Below are 22,916 nucleotides of genomic sequence, written 5' to 3' on the forward strand. Positions count from 1 at the left end.
GGGGAAGGGCGGGATCCGGCGGGGTGAGCGGGGCCCGGACAGAGGGATGGAGCGGGGCGAGCTGCGGGGGCTGAGCTCTGGAGGGGCGGGCAGCGGGACGGGGCCGCTGGGGCCGCCTGCATCCCGCCTAAAGGCCGGAGCGGAGCCCTGCGTAGCTTTGGCCCAGATGTGCCAAGAGCGGGTGGGATCGTGAGGGAAGGGCTGTCAGCCCCCTCAGGGCGGGTGAAGAGCTGCTCCGCCCGTGGTTGGTGGGTCAGAGTGTGTCAGAGGATGGGCCAGGCTCGGCTTGGTGGCGCCCAAAAATAGGACAGAGAGAATCTGGGACGCGGGAAGTTCCACCCGAACGTGAGGAAGAGCTTCTTCCCTATGGGGGTGACTGAGCACTGGGACAGGTTACCCAGAGAGGGTGAGGAGTGACCCTCACTCCTGCATTGATGGGCAGCATAAGAGCTGTTTCTGGAGCACTGAAGGGTTGGTCAGAAAACCAAATCCTGTAGCACAGACGCGTTTCCTGGCCCTGAGCATCAATTCCCAAGATCTGGAGTACATCTCTTTGTTTTGTAAAATGTCATCATATCCAAATGCAATTTTTCGTTCCTGAGTTACATGACATGATAATGACTATGTACATCAGGATAAATCAGGTTTGGTACCTGTTTTAGGAATATATTCTTGATTCACACAATAACTGACATATGCTTAAGAAACAGCTTTTTTCTTTAATCCTTTTCAGGGCATCCTGTATTTATTCTGGTGGCCATAATGGAACGAGACTAGTTTCACATCTGGCATGATTAGGGTGGAGATTCCCTCTCTGCTTCCATGTATCACTGACATGTGGTGCTAAAGCTGTTCTAGCTCAAACACACAGAATCACAGTCACAGGATGGTTTACAAAATCCAGTGTTCTTCTTTTAAGAGAAACAAAGACACGGAGTCATGCTAAAAGACTGTATTTCTCAGTGCATTATTCTTTTTAGGAAAATGATTGTTTGCCTTTTTACTTTCCTATTTTAAAGATCACTCCTGAGAAAAATGACAGCTGGCTCTGTCTCAGTTCCTCAGATCATCCCACTTCGAATCCCACCTCCAGGAAAAACTCAACGGGAAATAGACACAAATACTCTCATAGAAATAAAATCAGGTATGAACCAGAGCTTTAACTCCATCTCAAACCTTTGCATATGTGTCCACTTGAAATATTTGGCCTTTATACTTTTTTCACATTTAATTACAATTTTTGGAGTGTGCATTTCATTTAGAAACTAATAAAATTAACCAACAAGTTTGATACACCAAATATACTTGCATGTAATTTTATGCATCCAAACAATATTACTGACATAAAAATTGTATGCATTAGCAGTCTTAATTGCTTCCAAGGCCAAACTTTTAAGCTGCATTTTGCTTTGACTGCAAGAACAGTGCTTGGAAGAATCATGTGCCAGGCTCATTCCCAACGTTGTCATTACAATTTTTGAATTGTCACTTTTTGCTATGGCAGAAGACACCCTGTCTGTCATTGAAATGGACAAGCTGCTGCAATGTGTTCATGCAAAATCATTTCACAGATACTTTGCTGTCAGAAAGATTGCTTACAGTGAAATTGCTTTTCTTGAGTAACTGATATTTCATGGGAGAAACAGTTTTGATCCCAAACATTCAGTCACTTATGGAACTGCTTTATTTTCTTTATGTGGGAAAAATCAAGCATGGTAGTGAGTACTTTGTTTTTCCAAGGTTGCCTACAGTCTGAGGAATTACTTTTCCTGTTTCTTTCAGACACACCTGGGGCCTCTATTTATTACACTTTAGATGGAAGTAAACCAGAACTTGTTTGGAAACCTGGCTATGGGACATGCAACACTTTGGAATATCAGGGTCCTATCACATTACCAGTGGGGAAAATAATGGTCAAGGCCCTGGCAGTCACAGAGTGAGTATCCTGTTTAGTTTTATTTTAGTCCTGTTTTGGCAAAGGGCAGACATCCCTGTCATAGCTTGTGTTGTCTAAAGCACTCCACACTCTGCAGGTGAGAGATGAGCCTTTCTGCAAGCAGTTTGCAATCTAAATGATCCTCATGAATAGCATTGAGGGCTTTCTCAAGATGATTTTTATCCATCAAGTGTTTGTGTGGTTGGATTTCCTCTTGGATGTTATCTCCTGGACTGTGGGTGCCCAATGATCCTCTAGGCTGTGGGTGAGAAGCTGATGTACTGTCCTGAGAGCTCATCCTTTGGAGTGAGAAACCAGGGTGGTGTTTTCTGGGGTCATCCAGTGGTTCAGTGGATTTATAGAGGTTGGTTTTCCCAGGAATTTGCATACTTTCTCCCAAAGGATGCTGAACCTTGCAGCTTAAGTACAACATTGGGAGAAGCAAAAGCACAATACATAGGAAGAAAACTGGGTTTTGCTGCATAGCCACTGACTTCATCCAAACTGACTTCATTCTTTGAGACAGAGAGAGGACACATAAATTCTCTGTACTGTGTTGCATTATCTTTTATTTCTAAGGGAGCAGAAACTTCCACTACACTTGGAGATTTGTGTTTTCTGTTCCCTATTAGCAGCCCCTGCAGCCAACCTGTGCTTGTGTCTGTGCTGGAATGTAACCACATTATATAACACACAAAACCTAGGCCAATGTTTGTTTTCTTGCTATCATTACCTAGATTAACACTTTTTTCAAGTCTGTTTTTCTTAAGACATTTTCAGAGATTCACTATAATGACAAATCATGGAAGAGTAATTTGGACATTTACAGCAATTTCAATCCACTGTTACAATTTAATAGGTACTAGAGAATAACAGTTGTTTTATCAAATAAATATTGCTCAGGATTCTGCCACAATAATGAGTGGCAAGCTTGGAAGGGATGTTCCACCTAATAAGCCACATCCATCAGTGATTTTCTTGTTGCAGCACACAGGTCTGTGGCAGGTTCTTAGCTTTGTGAATATTGATTTTCAGGGACTACAGGGAGAGCTCAGTTGTGACAAAGGTGTTTGTGGTAGAGTACCAGCAACCAAACATCCTTTTCCCTGTAGAAGATGATGACAATAATTTCCTAAGAGACATGGTTGCACAGGTAAGTTTCAGAAATTGTAGCCCCTTGTGTGGGCATATAATGTTGTATATAATATTATATAGAGATTAAGCTCTGATTGCCAGTTTTATTCACATAACTTATTTTCTCTGTTTGCCCATCTTTGCTGCTTTGGTCCTTTTTTGTAATATTAAAATTTCAATGGGCACTCCCCCACCCCCAGTAGTATTTTATGACTAATTGAGGTCAAATATTTTAATAATACATTTATAAGTTAAGCTTTTAAAATGCTTGCATTGAAAATAAATACCTTAAACATGTACTTTTAAAATTTTAACAAACAACTAAAGCAAGAGAGGATTAGAGCACAAGCAAAAATTTTATTTGGAATTCAAATGGAATTACGTTTTAGAATAAGGAAGGTGGAACATTTACTACAAAACCTAAGAAGAATCGACTGAATGTGAAAATCAAACCTGCCTGGGATGAAACACCCCAAGACCCTCGAGGTACAGTATCATTTTTTATCTGAGATAATCTTCTGTTCTAGCAGAAATAGTGTAGTTTTCCTCTTTTATCACTTGTAAAATGGAGGTAATTTTAAAACCCTCTCAGAAGACAGGACGTCCTCTGGAAATTCCAGTTTTAATTGCTCAACACTGCAAATAGAGAACAAAGTTTACCTTCCATATATTTCACATGACTTCTTAAAAAGTATTAAAATGTCATTCATTTCTCAGCAACACAACAAGGCCCTGTCTGTATTTCCCTTTGTGCAAGAAAATGCTGTTAAATTGATGGGATTACAAATCCTTTACAGAGTTTCTTTACTGATGTTTGCTTGCAGTAAGATTCCAAAATAAATACACTAAGCAGAAATGAAAGCTTCACCCAGATTTTCTTTATAGATAAAGCCTCTTATTCCATGGCAACAACAGTGGGACTGTTTTAGAGCAGGGAATTGTATTAATGTTTACTCACTAATTTACTCTTAGGAGCTGGGGTTTTTTGAGCATGCAGGAAGAAAGAAAACTGTAAATGAACTAAAACACAAAAGCAAGCTCTGCCAGAGTGGTGTGGGGTTTCTTCTAGTTTAATTTCCTGTATTCCATGCAGCTTATTTGAACCCAAAATGTGGATGCCAAATATGTTTTTAATTATGCTTAGCAACAGTATGTAACATTCATGTTCAGATATACATTAACTGCATGAAATGAGTGACACTGGAATAACAAGATTGTAATTTTAATCTTGGAAACAGACAGAAAACCTTCTCACAGGTCCCCTCAAGGACCTCAGCTCCTTGCCAGTTGTTTAGGAGCCACAGAGTACAGAGAGGAATCCAACTCAGCACAACCAATGGAGTCATTGCAGGTGAGCAAAGGGGTAGGCTGAAGAAAACTGTACAAAACCATCTTCAAGACATAGGTCTAAAAAAATGAGGAGGTGAAGATTTGTTATCTCTCTCAGCTATGAATGCCTTTGCCTGCATTCTACAATCCTGATATAAATGTAATAGTAATGGTGCACTAGAATAGGAATGCCTAAAGCAGGACACAGTTGTCATTATTGACAAAATCAGGCAAAGGAAATCAACACTGACTGCATTCCTACTAATTCTCTTCTAATACATTCTTGAATCTGCAGTTAACAAATACTTACTGCTGTTTGTTGGCAAGTTAATATTTAAAACTCAATATTCAGTAATGCTGTAGTGTAAGTGTATATATATATATATATATATATATATACACAGCAAGGCATTGATTTATTTTTATTGGAAGAAGCTGTGGGTCCTTAATGCAGCTAATGAGGGAATCATGGATAGTAAATACTCCTCAAAGCAGTGCATTTCAATGCAGTTTATTTTAAATTACATCTGTAGCTGATTTTTCTATCTTTATATGTATTTTGCAAATATTTCCTTACTAATGCCTAAAGAATTACCTCTATTTCAGTTTGCAAGTTCCTCTGCAGTGCATAGCCAGAAAAGCTTAGCAAGCACACAGGTATCAAGGATCCAGAGTGAAACAGATTTCTTTAGGTAAGTGACTTCTCCTTGTAACATATTTGTCCTTTGGAAAGCATCTAAGCCTTTTGCAACCAAGCTGATAATACAGTGGACCTCTATAAAAATTAGGAAGTTAAAGACAGACACTGGCTCATAACTGGAGAGTATAATCTAGGTAGGACTTTGAAAATTCTGTTTCTCAAATGTAGTTTTCAGCTGTCAGTTATCAGCTGCCTTATCATCCCTTAGATAAAACTCCTAAGACCCATAGGATGACAGGATAAACTCTTTTCAAATTATGGTACACCCTCAGTGCTGTAGGTGAATGCTGCTTGCTGGAGTAGTCTCACAGAACACTGATGATTGTTTGTATTGAAAAGGTTCTGTGATCTACATCAGTGGCTCCCCATGGTGCAGCACTGAGGCCTGACACAGACTGCCTGTCAGGAGACCTGTTTACCTCCTGTGATGAGGAGGAAAGTATGAAATTCCATGGTAGACAGAGGGCTTTCTACCTTGCAAAGTTGTTAAGAGTTCAGAACTGCATATCATGGATGTTGGGGGGCGTGGTCTGGTGTCCCACCTCAGCTTGGAAACCACAACTGAGAAATCAGTGGCCTAAGTCCTATCACAGCAAGTTCTAGATAATTCATTACTATGCAGCAGTGCAATACTAAACCAAGCTCAGCCAGTTTGCTCTTGTTTGCAGATGTGCACATTGTTCTGCCCCTCGCCTGTCTGAGCCCTTGGCTCACTTCTGCCAGAAATGTGGATCTCCTGTCCCCCCTGTGCCAGTCCAGCGCTTCCCACCCCCTGAAGGGACACAGGTCAGCAAAACATCATAGCAATCCACACACCATCCTTGGAGAGAACAGCCTCTGCAAGTTACACAGTGCTGGCTGTTACCTACTCACACTTTCATTTGAAAGTTCTGCTGTATTTGCTTTGTTTTGCTCAACACCTTTAGCACTGGACCCAGTGAAATTCTCCAACAATGGGTAAAATTGACCTTAGATTTCTTCAAGTGCCATGTATTCTAATAAGGAAAACAATGAAAAAGTAAATCATTTGTCTCTGTTTAGGAAGTAGTACCAGTCCTAAAACTTTAAATTGTGGCATGTATGGGCATATGCACTAAGTTTCTGCAATGGTGCATGTAATTGTCTTCCCTAAGCTCTTCCCAAGAGATAACAACCTCATCTAACAAGTCAGTGATGTGTTTCCCTTCCTGTATCATCCAAAAGTTGTCTGGTCTGGGAAATGCTGTAGTTTTAAGTAATGACTGAGATTCATCACCTCTTTAGATTAGGTTCATAATTAAGAAAATTTCAACTACCTGTATGAAGTGAGTGACTGTGAAATAACAGGATTGTAATTTTAGTCTTGGAAACAGAAAGAAAGTCTTCTCACAGGTCCCCTCAAGGACCACAGCACCTTGCCAGTCCTACTATATTTTATAGTAGCATTTTAATTTTATTGAAAATTACCTTAATACCTTTCTGACATTCTCTTTCCAGATGTATTAATATTTTCTCAATATGATCCTTTGAACTTTAAGGATCAATATCAGCATCAGTTACTGTCAATTTCTATGTTTCCAGTGACGTTGCTGCTGATGTAGACTCCACCTAGGAAAATACTGAACTCTCATGATGACCTTAATGATCTCATTGTGGTCCTTAACATAACTGTGATGTGGCTTTTCCTTTAGATGGCACCGTGCCTTGAATGCAGACATCTTGTGCCAATGAATACACCCACTTGCATTATCTGTGAGTCACCAATAGCTCCACAGCTGCAGCCCCAAAGCAACATCTGCATAAAGGTAATTGAGAATAAGTAAAACAAAATAGTGATTTAACTCCTGGCATGCATTTTTCTTACAGATGACTTCATTACAAATATTTTGATGCAACCTGGCTTTGTATAATTACATTATGGACAGCTTTAAGAGTTAGTGAGATTAAAAACAGCTTGGATGGAAAAAGGGATTCAAGGTTCCCCAGTAGAAGAAAGACATGGACATACTTCGCTTGAGAAGGAAGGAGCAGCAGAGGCAATGTATGATGAGCTGACCATAACCCCATTTCCCTGTGCTTCTGAGGAGGGCAGGAGACAGAGAATCAAGAGGAAAGTTAAGTCCAGGAAGGAGGGAAGGTGCTTTTTGAGATTTGGTTTGATTCCTCATTTTTTTTACTCTGATTTGATAGTAATAAATTCAGTGACTTTGCCCAAGATGGGTCTGTTTTGCCCCTGACAGTAATCAGTGAGTGATCTCTCCCTGCCCTTAAACTCACAAACCATTCATTGTATTTTCTCTTCTCTGTCTAGCTGAGGAGGGGAGTAATTGAACAGCTTTGGTGTGAGCACCTGGTCTTCAGCCAGGGTCAACTCACCACCAGAGGTCTATTAAGGCACCTCATAGTATTATGGCATTATGTTATTACTAATAATTGTCTATGCAGATACTGGGCTGTCTGATTTTGTAAGTATAGTGACTAAGCAAACTGAAACCAGGATGCTGATACTGAATCTCCTGAGGAAACTAAACCATAATTTTAAAAAAAATTAGTCTCCATGTGATGAGCAGGCAACATGGCCTTACTAAAATGTGAAACAGCCCAGACTTGAAAGATATCCTCTATCTGCAGGGCTGAATAACCACAGCACTTTGTAAGACCAAATCTCCTTCTCTGTCTCTTTGTTGACAGTTTTCAAATACTATGTGAAATGTATTTTCTCTTTGTTTAAAAGGGCAAAGTCATTTGTCAGGTGTGTGGCACAGGAAATCCTCTTCGCCATAAACACTGTGTGATTTGTGAGAGCAAACTGCCTGAAGTACAGATGGTAAGACTTCAATCACACTGGGTGAATCAAACCACAGCAGAACATCCTTTCTCTTTGGAAAACTGAAGTTATGTCCCCTTGTCCCTGTGTTACCAAAGCAGAGATTCTCTCCCCAATGTCATATTTAAGCCCAGTCCTCCCACAGAAGCTCCACCACAAATGCCCAGCTAAACAGAAGTGTCTCATATACTGTCAGGTTTCTGACATGGAAGTCAGGATTGTGAATGCCATTGAGAAAGCTCAGAAGGCTCTTAGAAAATGAGTAGTCTGGACTCCAAGGGAATCTTGTTTGTGTCCAGACTACTTTCAATTGCAATAGAAAAGCTGAGTATATACATAGGAACATCATTCACACTGATTTCAGTTCTTTTCTGAAAATAGAATAGGCTTTTACATTATTTTTCATATCTTCACTTTTACATTATTTTTCTTATCTCTACTTGCTGCTTCTCCTACATGTACACAGTTAGCAGGCTTGTGTTTGGCTGTGACTCTGCACAGAGGTGAGAAAAGCACTGAAATATTACTCCTAAAATTTCTCTGTTTCAACTCCCTGTTTAGCTTAGTTCCTTAGAAGAACTTTATTTTCAGTTCTGAAAAGTCTTGTATGAAAAATGAAAAACTCTCCAGGTTGTGGTAAAAACAAAAATGATAGAACAATAATTGTTTGCAAGTTTAAATCTTCTAATTATAATGATTAACATCCTGAGCTCTAAAAGTGGCTGTAGCTAGAGGCAAAAGTCTTGTATAGCCACATAAGTGCCACTTCAAAGTGAATTTCAGTAGGATTCTGTACTTACCTAAGATAAATGTATGTTTGGCTGCTTCACTGAATGCAGATATGTGTGTAGATAATATGTAGCTGCATATGTCATTAGGCATGTGACTTGAATGTGAGACCTGCATTAACTGAGAAAGTTAAATGCTTAGTAAGAATTATTAATAGTAATCATAAAATTTTCTAATAATTGTGATTAATAAGTGATAATAGTATTTTGATAATAATAATAATGCTGATATTATTATTAATGGCTATTAAATAATTTCTATTTAGAACATATTTAGACTTGTGCTTTTGTAAATTTTATTTTCCAACTGAACCCCCAAATTGCATTGTTCAAATTGCAATGCAGGCCACAGATTAAAAAAGGGCTACTTTGTGTTTGTTTACTTGCTGTTAATGGTGTAATCAGAATAATTTTCCTTGGGTTCTGTCCCTTATCCATATGCCTGACTTGTAGAAAAAATAGACTGCATAAGCCTTAAGGGAAAACCAAACAAAACATTCTTAAGTCCTATTTGCTGTAACTGGGATTTATACTTAAGCTCTAGAAGTTTCAGATGAAAAACCTGTTCTCTTTTGCTTACTCAATAAGTTAATTGTTGAAAAGCTGGGTAATATATAATTTGCACAAGGCAAAAGAATGCAGAAAAATATTTATGCAGCAAATTCCAAAATGTGAGGAAATTCCTTGCCTGAACACATTTTCCCTGCCGTATCACTGAAAAGAAAGGTACAAATAAAATTGTGTGTTGAATTTGAAAATTAAAGTTTGTCAGCAGAGAAACCTCCATCTTAATTTCATCTGTACTTATACATAGGGCCCTATTAATAAATACTCAGTTTAAAAGCACACCATTGAAAGATTTTTTTTGGTGCTAGTTCTGCTAAAAATATTTTCAGATTAATTAATGATACATTTTACCATGGTTTTGTAATGAGAAACAAAATTATAGCTTACATCCAAGTCATTATGTTGCTTGTTCTAAGCTGCAATAATGCTTTTAGGCTGAATATTGCTTTATGTTGTCAGAGCAGCTTGCTTTTCTTTTTTCCCTTATTAGGTTTGTTATTAGTTCCTTTATTGGACATTCCTTCATGAGCAGCACTTTCTCCCAAAAACACTCATTTTGTTTTCTCAGCCCGTGTTTGGAGGAGGCTCCTGCCCACCTGCCCAGGGCCAGCCAAGGGAGACAGCTCAGTGCTCGAAATGCAGCGGCGTGAACCAGAGCGACGCGCGCTTCTGTGCGTGGTGCGGGGCCAAGGCACGTGCTGCTGCTGTGTCTGGGGACAAACCTGCTGCTGCTTCTCTGCAGCAATGTCACACTTCTCTGTGCAAAGCCCCTGGCAGTCAGCAAACACCATTATTACCAAGATGCTTGCTTAGAGCATAGAGGATTGTGTATGGAAAAATGGACTGCTTGGAAAACCCCACATGAGCCAGTGACTGAAGGGTTTAGAGTTGCAAACAAATGGGTCAACAAGCACCAGATCATTGCATCAGCTGAGATGCAACAGCCCTGTGCTCAGGCAAAGTAACTTAACCATCAAAGGTTCAAGTATAGGCTGACCCAATGCAAGTTCTCCCCATAACAACTCTGGGCTCTAATCACCTAGACAGGCAATTGCCAAATACGAGACGATGCATGCAATTGTTTTGACTGAAGGCTTCCTTAACTTCAGTAAGGACAAGTCCTTTACTGCTGCTCAGTAGTGTTACAATCATTGTAAACAATTTCCCCTTGTACAGTGCTTCTACCTAAGATCACACCCAAGAATTCATTCTCTGTGAGCTGAATGCACAAAAAATTTGAAACACTCTCCTATATGCATAAATAACCATTAGTCCTGTACTGTACTGGGGCACTTGGGGTGGTTCTTCACTTCATTTCATTCCTCTTCTCATATCATTCCTGAGTCATTCATCCTATGCTTCTCTAGTGATAAATGTTGTGTTGAACTTTCCAGCCTGGGCCTCCTCCATCCTACTTTACTTGTTCCAAGTGTGGTACCAGCAACCAGCCCTATGCTCGCTTCTGCATGTCTTGTGGTGTCTACATAGAGCCCCCATCCAGACAGAGCTCTCCTGGCAGTGCCATGGATCATGGAGACCCACTGGGATCCTTTGAGGTAGGACACACAGTGTTACAAATTTAGCTTTGAACTCAGCTGAGAGGCTGCTCCATTGGGGTATGGATTAGCACATCTCTATTCATTTCCTTGGGACAATGCTGTAGGCTGAAAACACAAGGAGGGCAAAAGTGTTTTGCTTTCTGCTGAAAAGCAGCCTCAGCCCAAGGCCTTGATCCAGCCTCTTTCTAGATGGCAAAGTAAGAAACAATCATCCTTTCAAAAGTCTTAGCTCTTTAAGTACTTTTCTCTTATTGGATGTGAATTTGTGATCTGCTGACACAAGGTATTCTTTCATGAAAATGTAGTAGTTTTTTGAAAATTGTTTCAAGAAAGAGCCCAATACTTAGCAAGGCCAGCTTTTGCCCTCACAAAGCATACACATTCCCTGGCAATCTTGAAGAATTTAGATTTTGCTTGAATATTTGTGATATATTGCATTGTTGTTACAGACTAGTAATTAAAATTTTTTAATTATTAATTTTTTTTTCCTGCTAGCTTTTTCATTCCCTTACAATTTGGTGTACTGTTCTGGTTAGTTATGCTTGTAAGCCATTGAACTGTAATACTTGCAAGTATTACTTACATTTTCCCTTCTCCTCCACTCCCCACAGGCAAAACGACTACAGGCTCAAGTTGCCTGGCAACCTTTTCCTGTTTCCTTACCCAAATCAAGGGCAGAACTAACAGAAAGAAAAGATAAAGGAACCCAAACCATTGGACTTTTTTACCCATCCGGCAAAATGTTGGAAAAGAAGGCACTTGAGCTGATTTCACAAAAAGAAAAGGTGAAAAAGATGAGTGATCATAACCCTCTCCTGACAGCCATTAGTCCTGGAAAAGGTTAGAAATTCTGATTTTATGATTTCTAAACAATTTATGACCTTGTTTTTTTGTGTTGAAAATTTTATAGCTTAAGGATTGTGGTATCAGTAGGACACTGATTTACATCTTTATAAGTCTGTTTCCACCAGCCACTTATAAATGCAGTGCCTTAGAATTCAATCACTGATCTTCACCCACAGTTAAAAGAAGGCTATAAAAGCAGTATCAAAATTGAGCAGCCTTACTAATTTGGTAGCAGTTTGATTTCTTCAAATCCCACAATACTGGAGGCAGGTGTCCTGTATTTGAACTGGAAACCACTGAACAGCTCCCAGTTCCCAGTTCCCTCCCCAACCCCTGCCATGGGAAGTTCAGGTAGAGCTGTGATGGCACCTGCAGGGATATTGACAAACAAAACTCTGAGACACAGGGGATCAGAGCTCTTGAAAATATGATGGAACTTCGTCTACATGAGGAACTTGTTTGGGGTGCTGTTGTGGAATAAATTATAGAATCTTCAGAAGCCAAGAAAACTAAACTAGAGGAAGTGATTCTTAATAGCATTGTGAAAACATCACTCATTGAAGTCTTTCACAGACTACAGTAGGAGCAGTAGCATTACAGCAGACAACTTTCTTTCACAGTGAGTTTTGTGGTCACTTTGTTCTTTGTGGAATCACTTGACTGTTTGCTGTCATTAAATGCTTGCCATTTTTAGAGATTTTAGTTTTACTATCCTGAGAAATCTTCAGCTGTCTGGATCCCAAACCCTTGAAGACAGTCCATCAGTAGTAATTGGGGATCTAATAAATGGCTGAGTGGGCAAAATTGCCTTTAATCTTACAGGACAGTCTATCTGGGCAATCCATAGAATTACTTAATTTTAAATTATTACAGCACCAAACCCTCATTTGGAGGAGCAGTTACTCTTTTAGATCCACTTTCTCATCTAGCTCTCTTCAGCAATCAGATGGTCAGTCCCTCAAGCTGTTACCAGAATTAATTTTCTATTGAGTAGTAAAGGTTGCTAATGAATGTTAGAATTTCCTCTTTTGACTCTGTGTATCTGTATTCAGATGGACTCTGATTTTTTAAATAATCACTGGGGAGATCTGTTTTCCTCCTCCCTTCCTCTGAAATGTGACATGTTCTCTTAGGCATCACTTTAGGAAATACAACACTTGACTCAACATGTCAGGGAGCTTAATTTAGTCAGAGATAAGAAAGGATTGATCCCTAATAGTTCCAAGAGAAAAACAAAGTAACACAGGAGTACAGCTCTTGATTTGTGAGTGAGAACTGCTGCCACTGAGAAAGGCTGAGAAGAAATTTTGAGCTGCTTTTGAATTCTTTTCACTTTTATCCACTTAGCAGAGGTAACTTTGTTGAAGTTGCACTGTGTAATGTGTTCTCCTTTAGATCCTGCCAAGGACTGAGGAACCTATTTCATTTTATAAATCAATAAATGTCTTCTGCAGTCAGTTCATGCTGAGTTGGGTACATGGCTTGAAACTATCTGTATCAACAAGACCATGCACCTCGGAAAATCTTGTTTATATATGCCAAATATGACCATTATTTCTTCAATCAAACCAGGATCAGACATTTTACATTAATTTTTTTAAATACAAGTGATTAAATAAAATGGTGGAGGTTATTATTTATTGACAATATCAACCATCAACTAACCTTCTTTTCATGTGTGAAGATTTAAAAAAAATACTAAACAGTTAAGAAAGGGACAAACAACAGCAGTACCAAAACAATAATCCTGTGGTGTGTACTGTATTTCTTTTTTTGCTGTACTTTCAGTCTGTTTTGAACAGGAGCCAAGACATCTATCAGGTAAACTTTACAAAGAAGAATCTCCCTTTTCTACTGTAACAAAGGTTAAATCAGTGTAATAGAGGTGTAATCTGCTATTGGCAGCAGGGATTCAAATATTCCATTAATGGGTTTGCCAAAAATCCTTTGAGATCTAATAAAACATCAACTATGCAGGAGTATGTTCTTGACTATCTGAACTTTTTCAAATAAAATCTGGGGATCTGGGCTAGTTAGGAACCACTTTATTGCAAGTAATACTGACTTCTATGGAGAGACCACTCACTAAGTACTTTATTTTAGATATTTTAAATACTACTTTCAGCTTGTATTAGTTTTTGCATATGAGACCACAGCAGGGAACAATTTATGTTGTTTTGTGGATCCTTCTTTTTCTATTAATTTAAAGCTGCTTAACAAGTAAGATTTGTTGGTTTAGTTTGTCATACCAGTTCAACCTTGAGTCTTCTAAGCACAAAACTCCTTGTGCCCTTGCTTTGTCTTTTAACAGCCAGAGCAGCACTTTCCTTCTGGCTTGGTCTCTTTTCACTGTGTTAAGCTTCACTTAACATGAAGGAAGGTCATAGCAGCTGCATTGTGTAAGTTAAATGAGGTTGCCAAGCCTACATAATTTATTTACAACAAAATGAATAATGCTCTGTACTTACTACCATGAGGATGCTAAAAAAGAAAATTAGCCAGATGTTGAAAACAATCAGTTAAAAATGAGAACATGTCCTTTTGTTTTTCTCTTGGATTAAAACAAAATGTAGCTCTGGAATTGCCTGGAGAGGAGGTGCAAAATCTCTAAATGTCTTAAAATAAGTTTTTAATCCAGGCACATTCAGCCTCTCATGTTCTGTGCCCTGTATCAGCATAAGGAATGCTGACTCTCTCCCAAGACATCCTGACAGACAAAAGAGCAGGAATGCTAAAGTTTTAATATGCTCTCACATATATAATTGAAAGGAATTTATTTAAAGGATAATTTACACAGACCAAAATGTTGTGTATCCTGAGTTTGTGTGTTTGCAGTTTTCAGATTTGGCTTATTGTTCCTTGTCAGTTATCCCAAATCAACTAAATATCAATTCAATAACATGTAATTACTTAACTGTAATATTTTACTGTTTTCTTTTCTTATGATCTGGAATAGTGTGAGATTTTCCCTTTACACAGGACCAGTTTTGACTCCTAAGGATCATTCCAAGACATGGCTTTGTTGTGAATAGAGGCCCCTAAGGATGATAAATTATAACTATGGATAAAACAGTGTTTCACCTGGCTTTTTAGGGTAGAACTTCCTTTCTCATTTTCTTGATTAGAATAATTTTCTACAGAATATATTTTTTTTAATCTCAGTGAAATTATGCTGTCTTTTAAATCTTGCATCACTTGACTAGAAGGAATGTTAATCACATTTTAAGGATTTTTTTCCTGCTCAATTCCCTGTGAACAGGTTACTGGAGAAAACAGCTGGATCATGTTTGTGCTCATTTTAGAAGCTATGCCCAGAACAGCCCTGCATTCAGGACATTGATTGGAGAACCTCAAATGGGAAAGGTAGGAAGGAGCTTGTGAGTAATATCTTCCTATGGATGGTCATGAAAAAATTATTGTGGCTGCTACATAAACACTGGAAAAATAAATGCCTCCCTTTTCTTTAGATGTTGACCTGTTTGTATGTGTCATTTGTCTTGTTTGGTTCTTGGTCAGTCTTTTCCTGGAGACTTTTTTCTACTTTTTTTCCAATGACAATTTCTATTTTCTCACTTAAGAGCTATAAGGGGAGTAAGAAAGCCTTTGCTCAGCTGCTTTTACATATTAGGAAAGTAAAAGCCTCCTAGGACTCCTTCCTAAGGAGCAGATACTCCATTAGATATTTTGTACCTGATTTCAGTATCAACTGAGACCTACTGTCCACCAGAATCTTCAGAAGCTGCAGTGCAACTATAAGAGAATATCTGCCTAATAGAGTTGAGGTACAGTCCATTGCAACTGGTTTCCTCTGCAAGAGGATTCAAAAGGATAGGCCTGAAGTATATAAAAGTGCCTGCTGAAGGCTATTCCTGCTGCTTCTTGACCTTTTGTCAGTTTGTCTTAAAAAAAAGTAACAGGAATGGTTCAAAGCAGATGCCAGCTATCTGGGTTTAATGCTGCTTTTTCAATTTTTCATGTGGATTAGAAATACAATCAACCTTATCTCAAAATTCTCAACCAGCTGCAATATAATCTTCATTCCATTTCTTTATAATCCCCCATGCACTCATTTTTGTATGACTTCCACAGACTTGTTGCCAGCAGTACTGTCTCAAGGAATTAATACACAAAGGCACCAAAGTTTGAATAGACTGTGCTTCCCCAGACTGATGTTGCTAAAGCAGCCACCAGTTCTCCTGGATCTGGGAGTCCCAAGAACAACACAGCCTTTTATGAAGCTACAAAATCTCAGTGGAGAATGCCTGAAATTCCATGAAATGCAGCCTTCATTACAGTTTGAGATTTGTTTGGCATTTCAGTTGTTGTGAAATTTCCAGTTACCAAAAAAAAACACCTGCCCCTTTCTCATTGACATGGGAAGTGTTGGTGAAATATCACAAATACACAAAGGCCACACATGTTGTGCATTGGCTGCACAAGAAACACCATCAGCAAGACTTATTCTTAAAAGTACTTTTTTGCTAAGACATACTAATGGCTGCTCTTCCCTTCTAGATTAATTATGCTACCATCTCTGAAGATGACTGTGAAGTCACTATTACATTGAATTTTGCTGCTATAAACAAGGTCTGTTCATGGGATGGGGCCTATTAAGAGGCAGCTGGTATAAAGCTTTCACTAGAGCAATGTAATGCTGATGTATTTTAAGTTCAGGTCTAAACAAGAAATGCTTTTGTTCAGAGGGTGTTAACTTATCACTTCAGAGAAAAGAATCTTTTTCTTTCTCTGTTGGAGCTGGATGAACAGGTATCCTTATCTGATTAAGCCAGACTTTATGGTTATGGTGCTATCATCTCACATTTTGGTAGTTTGCTGTTAGGATTAACTTTCTTCTTTCAGCTGATGTTTGATGTTTCTAGTATGCTTTAGCTTTTGATCTCAGATCCTGCTTTTCTTCAGCCTGCAAACTGTGCTCTGAAAAACTAAGCAGTAATTTTCAAATGTTTGGAGATAACTTTCATCAGAGCTCCTGTTAACTCTATTTAAAATCTGGAATCTCTATTTCAATAATTACCATCTTCCAAAAACCACAACATACACATTTCCATCTTTTCAAAGACGAAAATCTACCATTTCAAAAATCTAAAATTCAGACTGTGTCTCTTGTGTGGAATCTTGGAAAACTTACTTTGTCATGTGAAGCCTGAAAAGCTGTATCACATCATTTCAGAAGTGAAATTTCTCAAGTGGTAGAAACATTTTCATTTGGATGAGAATCTTGATTGCATTAAGTGACATACCACTTTTTTTTTTTAAACCAAAAGAAATACCTAACACAAGGTTCAGGAAAAAGTTGCTGCATAATTTTGCTTCAAAACAGAGTTCAATTAGCTATGATAATGTCTTGTGGTAATTTGACACTGATATTCAAAGCCTATGTGTTTTCTCATATGCAACAGTGTTGTGCCACTAAGATTATAGCAGCATTACAAGAAAATTTTAATAACTGCCTGCATTTGATGATTCTACAGGATATTCATCCTAACAGAGCAGTGAAGTTCAGTAATGATTACCTGAGTGCTGGAACAGAAGTCATAGATGGACAGGATGGCAGTCAGACTAATTTTGGTGAGATTTTCCCCCCATCTTTACAGTAGACCATAAATACAGCAGTCAGGAATACAGAAGTAGTGCTTGGAAGCTTAGACACGGATCTTTTAAGTCTCAAAATGTGTTTGAGTTGAGATTTAAGCAATGTATGGACTGTCTCAAAAACTCCTGGGAACACTTCATCCCTAGAGAGCTGAGGAGACCAGTGAACTGCAGCCACAGCTCACAGCAGTGTTTTTATTATAGCACTAACACTTTTGATGCTTCACATACTCTTTTACAATAGGAACCATAAATATCATTATCAATATGCCAGGGACTGCTAGCTCTGGCATATTTGGCAAAGATGAGAAATTATGAAATACATTCATGCAGAGATGTTGTTTAACTGCCATCTCCCACTGGTGTCAGCATTTTGGGGCATCTCTTATTGGACTTAATTTTTCATTAAATCAACCAGTTGTTAAGTCATCATTACAATTCAGGAATTCCTATAGCATCATTTGACATACTTAATTCACATGTAAGTTTTATCCAGTCTGTGCTTCCAGTCTGAGGCTTGGCAAGAAGCAGTCACTGCACTAGAAGCTGTGCAAAGCTTTTGTTAAAACCAGTATGAACTGCAACAAATATTTCATCACTGTCTCATGTGGAAAACTGATAAATACTGCTTTGATTGTGGATAAATTATTTCCAGATCTCTCCTCCAAGTTCTAGTTAGGATACTGACTTTGCTTTGAATTAACACTTCTTTTCCTTTCTGGTAGGCAGAGATGATCATAACCTTTTCTATTCAAGAGACAAAATAAAGAGAACCAAGTCAAGAACACTCATGGGACAGGGATATAAGCTCTCTGTAAGTATCTCATGCAAATACAGGAAAAAAGATTTATAGAGCAGAACTAACATGAAGGAGGGCATCCAGGCACTAAAACAGAAAGGTTTTAACCCTGACTGGGGGCAGGGGATAAAAGTCCAACTTAATATAAAACCTGAACATTGGTAACTAACATTTAGTTCAGAACTGAAAAGAACTAATTTGTTTTTCTACTAGGAGTTTAATTAGATTTTTCTCTCATTTTGAACCCATTCAATTTTGACACTGCATTAGGCCTAAGGACTGTTGCAGTGATTCTCTTACAGATTTTTTCAGAAGCAACATCACATGGAGGTCATCTTCCCTTGACTTTACATTTGACTCCATAGAGACCTAGTTTAATTAAAGAAGCAAGGATTGACTTGCACTGGAGACCAAATTTCCTGAAAAAACCATGTACTAAAGGGATTGTCAGTAATGACATGGAAAATTTCAAACAGCAAATGTCCATTAATCTAAGCCTGGATCAGTCAGCCAATTCCATAGGTGGGAGAAGATACAGAGCTCTGTGATATGAGTCCAGAGATAAAAATGCTTGGTCAGGTGACTGAGCTTTCAAATTGAGAAAAGGTTGAAAGCTGGGAAGAAATAAAAGGAAAAGGTTTTAAGTTTTGTTGTCTGTTTGTTAAGATTTAGTAAACTAATTTCACTGAGGCAAAACATACACATTTTTAAAAGAAAATAGTTCCACAAGTTCTGGAAGCTTCAAACTTTACTCCTAAACATGTACCCATGTTTAATTTTACTGTATTGAGCAGATCTTTGTACAGCCCTGAAGAGCTGCATTGACATAAAGTGAATCATTTGCAGACACACTTGCTGAATGAAGACCTCAGTAGTGAGATATTAGCCAGGATAACCCAACACTTGCTCAGGTTAAGAAAGACATTCCCAAAGAAGTCAGGGATTTGTAACAATAAGACTCAGATACATGGAATTCATGCCACTGTGTGCATTTTGCACTTTAATTCCAAGGCAGAATTTGATCCACCTACTTGTATTTTCCCTGTGTGAAATGTTCCTGGCTGTCGTGTATCTCCACAGCCAGAGTCCAGACAGCTGCTGGATGAACTGGGTCAAACTGGGAAAGGAAGAATCACCTTCATAGAACAATTGCTCAGTGATGTAAGTTACACTTGCTGAAGTTTCCTTTTTCAATTCTTTAGCTGTTTACTGCATGAATATTAGCCTGGAATGCAACTTCAGCTTCATGATTAGGAGGCAACAGCCTTGCAATACCAGTCTTGAGATTGAAAGAGCATTTTGGAGAACATAGGACCTGTTTTACATTTATAGATGCTCTCCCCACATTTCTATTTGGTCAGTGCTTAAGGCAGTCTTCTCTGGGTTTGTCAAAGACAAACAAAAATGTGGAATAGTTTTAGAATTTAGGATCAAGCCCTCTGTATAGCAAAAGCAGGCATAAACTCTGTTTTTCTGCTCTGGGATTTCATTTGGCTACAATTACACACATTTACTTTGGCTTTGAGCTAGACAAATGACAAACATTTTCAGAAGAAAGCAAAACAACAAACTTTTAACCTCTGTCTTGAGCATGAAGCCCATTTGCCAACTTGAATTGGCACAGTACAAAAGCAAGATGGAAGCTGAAGAACCAGTGTGGTTTTACCAGCCCCCTTGTGCTCTGTTCCAGGGAGCTGACCCCAATTCCCTCAGCGAGGAGGAGCGCCCTGCCCTCACAGTTGCTGTCCTGAACAAGCACCCAGGAGCCATCTCCCCTCTGGTGCTCAAAGGGGCTGACATTGACCAGCAGTCGGGGCCGTAAGTGAGCTCTGCTCCTCTGCCTCGGCTCTTTCCACGTTTTACTGAAACAAATCACACCTGCTCCCGTTTTAGAGAGAACTAAACCCCACCTCTCCTCCACAAATCTGCTCCTTTCAATGGCAGCATCCACACTCCCTCTTCCAGCTGCCAGCTTTGAAGATTACTCATGACTGCTGTTATAAAAGCTGCTGTTCTATTTAGTTCCTTTTCCTATCCACTTCAACTTAATATGATAAACCCCACCAAAGCCTCCCACACTTCTTGTACATTCTGCATCCTCCTATTCATTTTCCTAAGTTTTATTTGCTAAGTTTCCTTAGGTATTAAGTGCATTGCTCATTCCTCCTGTGCAGACACAACAACACAGCTCTCCACGAGGCAGTTCTGCTGGGACTGGAGGGAGAGGAGTGCATCAGAGCCCTGTTATGGTAGGTGCTGTGGCTGGGCCTCCAGCTCAGGCTCCCCCCAGCCTGCCAGCACAGACATGCTTGGCACTGCTGGAGGCCACAGCCTGCCCTGTGTCCCTGTCCAGAAATTCCAAAGTTACTCCACATCAGCATTCACCTACAGGCATTTCATCTCTAAGTGCAGTCACTTGCAATGAATTTAAGCAGTTTAAATCAATGTGTTCTGTATTTACAGCTGCAATGCAAATGTACAAAAGAAGAATGCAGCAGGGCACTCAGCACTGGATTTGGCTGTTGCAGCTGGAGATAATAAGGTTATTTCACTGTTCCAAGTAAGTCTGGATAGAGACCATTGAGAACAAACTTATAAGACGCAGGAACATTGTTCTTATCAGTGTGTTATCACAACAAACTTTTTCCCCAAATAAAGCTGAAGGTTCTGTGACTTTGGGAGCACCTGATCACGTGTCCAGTTCTGTCTGCAGAATCCACTACCCTGTGTGATTGCCTTGGGCCTTGTAACAGTCAAATATTTTCTCCAAGATTGCCCCATTCCTTTCTGGCAGTTCAGAGCACAATTCCCCTCTGACTGCACTCTATTCTGTAAATTTTCTTTTCCTTTCCAAACAAAGGAACAAACCGAACCTTCCCAGGCACAAATAAATTTCAATATCTCTGAAATTACTATAATGCCTGATAGACACTGCTTATGACAGTCTGACACTTGATCAACAACACTGCAAGCTGTAATTGATGAGCTTATTTTCCTTCTTGATGTTAAAATCATTGCAGCCCATTGCAGTAAAGGTCAGATTCTTATCCTCCAGAAAATTGAGTAAAACTACTTTTTTGTTCTGCCTTCAACTTTTATTTATAAATGCATCAACACAAGGAATCGGCCAAATACAAACAGAAATTTACAAGAATACCAGGCACACTAAGGTGTGGTATAACTCAACGCTATTATTATTAGCCACAATATTAAATCCCTGAAGTATTTTTTAAACTCCTTCCCCTTTCTATGTCCCAAAGTATCTAGAAGCATTGGTATTGAATACAAAAATGGAAATGCCTGTCAACTCCAATTAGAAATACAAGTTAAAAAAAAAAATAAAAACAAGTAAACCCACAAGTAACAATCCTTAAAAAAACAGCATGAAAATTAGGAGAATCTCTGCAGAAAAAGATTATGTATGCAATGCATCAAACCTCAGGTACTTCCCAGACAGACTCAGAGGAGTGAAGCAGAATTCCCTCTGCTTCTCAGGGACAGCCAGTCTGGAAGCAGCCTCAGGAAACACGGCATTCAGTCTCAGGGGCAGTGCCACAGCATGTGGGCAAGACAGACGCCACTGGCAACTATGAAGCTGAGCAGTCTAGGCCAGATTCATTATACTGCAACGCTGGATCTTGGCTTTATCTTCAACCTTGGTCACCTTCTGAGAAATCTCTTTTTTCTGCAAAGAGTAAAAATAATATGTTACTGTCTGCCGCTGAGTGGAGTATCGTCCAGCTTCGAGGGGAAATTGGGATCCATCCCGCCTAAAGCATGGCTGGGAAGCAGGAGAGGGCACAGCGGTGATGCAGCCCGAGCCTGGGCGCAGCAAAGCGCTGCACAAAGCCTTGGCAAGCAGCGAGGCCAGCTCAACTATGCAAGGACAAGGTGCCGTGTACGTACCAGTGACTTTCCCATTCGCATTTTGTCCAGTTTCAGGAACTCCTGCACCGTCAGGCTAGCAGGTCCTTTCTGAAGGGAAAGGAAAGCACAGTCCGCAGAGTGCTTCTTGTGTTCCTCCCTGAAAAGGGGCGAAAAGAAAGTGAGAACGGAGCAGGCAGCGGCTCCCAAGGAGCGCACGCCGCCGCTCTCCACCAGCGGCTCCAGCGGGGCAGCGGCCGAGGGATCCCCCGCACTCACAGGGGGTCGTCGTCGGGCTCCCAGCCCTCCAGCTCCTTGAGGCAGAAGACGCACTGCGCCACGTCGGGGCTGTTCTCGTTGGGGCAGTGCACGAAGCCCGCCGCCGCCATCTGCGGACAGAGGGGAGGCCGTCAGCGCCCGCCCGAGCCCGCGCCCGCTCCCGCCTCCCCGGCCCCGCGCTCACCCGCTCGGGCGTGCAGGCGCAGCCCTCGGTGAAGGGCCAGTTGCGGAAGGTGGCGGCGCGGGCGGAGGAGCAGTAGAGCTTCCAGACCTCGGGCAGAGCCGGCCGCCTCTCCATGGCCGCGTTCAAACGGCGGCGCGCGGGGCAGGGCGGGAGCGGGGCGGACCCGCGCAGCCCGAGCCGCCCGCGGGCACCTAACGAATCACAGCTCCGGGAAACACGGGATGCGCTCCCGCCTTGCAAAGGCTGAGGCTCCACCTTTATTATCCAGGAAAGCTTCGCTTTGTTAAGCCGCGTTTGGCTCCTCCTCCCAGCGCCGCATCCTGCCCGGCTCAGGGGCGCGTGGAGGAGCCGTGCCGCTGGCTCAAGCTCGGCTCGGGCGCCCCCGGCACAGGAGCGGGGCAGAGGGCTGAGAGCGCCGCTCCTCTGCTTGCGTGAGAACCTCTCCCCTTGCAAAGCCACGGCTCCCGCCCGAGATCACTCCGGCGCCTTTGAGGATCTGCGGTTACATGAAG

The 22,916-nt window shown here is 40.4% G+C and overlaps 2 protein-coding genes across 2 annotated transcripts; one reads left to right on the top strand and one right to left on the bottom strand.

Annotated features, from left to right (window-relative positions):
• Window positions 1–8: 8 nt before the first annotated feature.
• On the top strand, window positions 9–21,422 carry DZANK1 (double zinc ribbon and ankyrin repeat domains 1). Its single transcript, XM_079297592.1, has 21 exons — window positions 9–222; window positions 1,020–1,144; window positions 1,783–1,936; window positions 2,972–3,089; window positions 3,460–3,556; window positions 4,309–4,421; window positions 5,006–5,091; window positions 5,768–5,885; window positions 6,770–6,883; window positions 7,813–7,905; window positions 9,829–9,951; window positions 10,655–10,816; window positions 11,431–11,659; window positions 14,925–15,028; window positions 16,181–16,252; window positions 17,158–17,254; window positions 18,004–18,092; window positions 19,158–19,238; window positions 19,768–19,895; window positions 20,252–20,326; window positions 20,541–21,422. Exons 2-21 carry the CDS (start codon window positions 1,036–1,038, stop codon window positions 20,659–20,661), a joined length of 2,283 nt encoding a protein of 760 aa, XP_079153718.1. The 5' UTR covers window positions 9–222; window positions 1,020–1,035; the 3' UTR covers window positions 20,662–21,422.
• Window positions 21,151–22,558, bottom strand: BIRC5 (baculoviral IAP repeat containing 5). The gene is made up of 4 exons (XM_079297623.1): window positions 22,405–22,558; window positions 22,221–22,330; window positions 21,984–22,101; window positions 21,151–21,762 (listed from the first exon to the last, which is right to left on the bottom strand). The coding sequence occupies exons 1-4, from the start codon at window positions 22,516–22,518 to the stop codon at window positions 21,682–21,684; spliced, it is 423 nt and encodes a 140-aa protein (XP_079153749.1). The 5' UTR covers window positions 22,519–22,558; the 3' UTR covers window positions 21,151–21,681.
• Between the last annotated feature and the right edge of the window lie 358 nt (window positions 22,559–22,916).

The sequence above is a fragment of the Erithacus rubecula genome, assembly GCF_903797595.1.
Source record: "Erithacus rubecula genome assembly, chromosome: 2".
NCBI classification, from domain to species: Eukaryota; Metazoa; Chordata; class Aves; order Passeriformes; family Muscicapidae; genus Erithacus; species Erithacus rubecula.

Excerpts from the sequence above, each read along its gene's own strand:
- BIRC5 (XM_079297623.1), bottom strand. The coding sequence starts at position 22,518 with ATGGAGAGGCGGCCGGCTCTGCCCGAGGTCTGGAAGCTCTACTGCTCC. Across the intron at positions 22,331-22,404 it reads GCGCCTGCACGCCCGAGCGG|ATGGCGGCGGCGGGCTTCGT; the intron begins GTGAGCGCGGGG and ends CTCTGTCCGCAG. Across the intron at positions 21,763-21,983 it reads TGCGAATGGGAAAGTCACTG|AAAAAAGAGATTTCTCAGAA; the intron begins GTACGTACACGG and ends TACTCTTTGCAG.
- DZANK1 (XM_079297592.1), top strand. The coding sequence starts at position 1,036 with ATGACAGCTGGCTCTGTCTCAGTTCCTCAGATCATCCCACTTCGAATC. Across the intron at positions 3,090-3,459 it reads TAAGAGACATGGTTGCACAG|AATAAGGAAGGTGGAACATT; the intron begins GTAAGTTTCAGA and ends ATTACGTTTTAG. Across the intron at positions 7,906-9,828 it reads AACTGCCTGAAGTACAGATG|CCCGTGTTTGGAGGAGGCTC; the intron begins GTAAGACTTCAA and ends TTGTTTTCTCAG.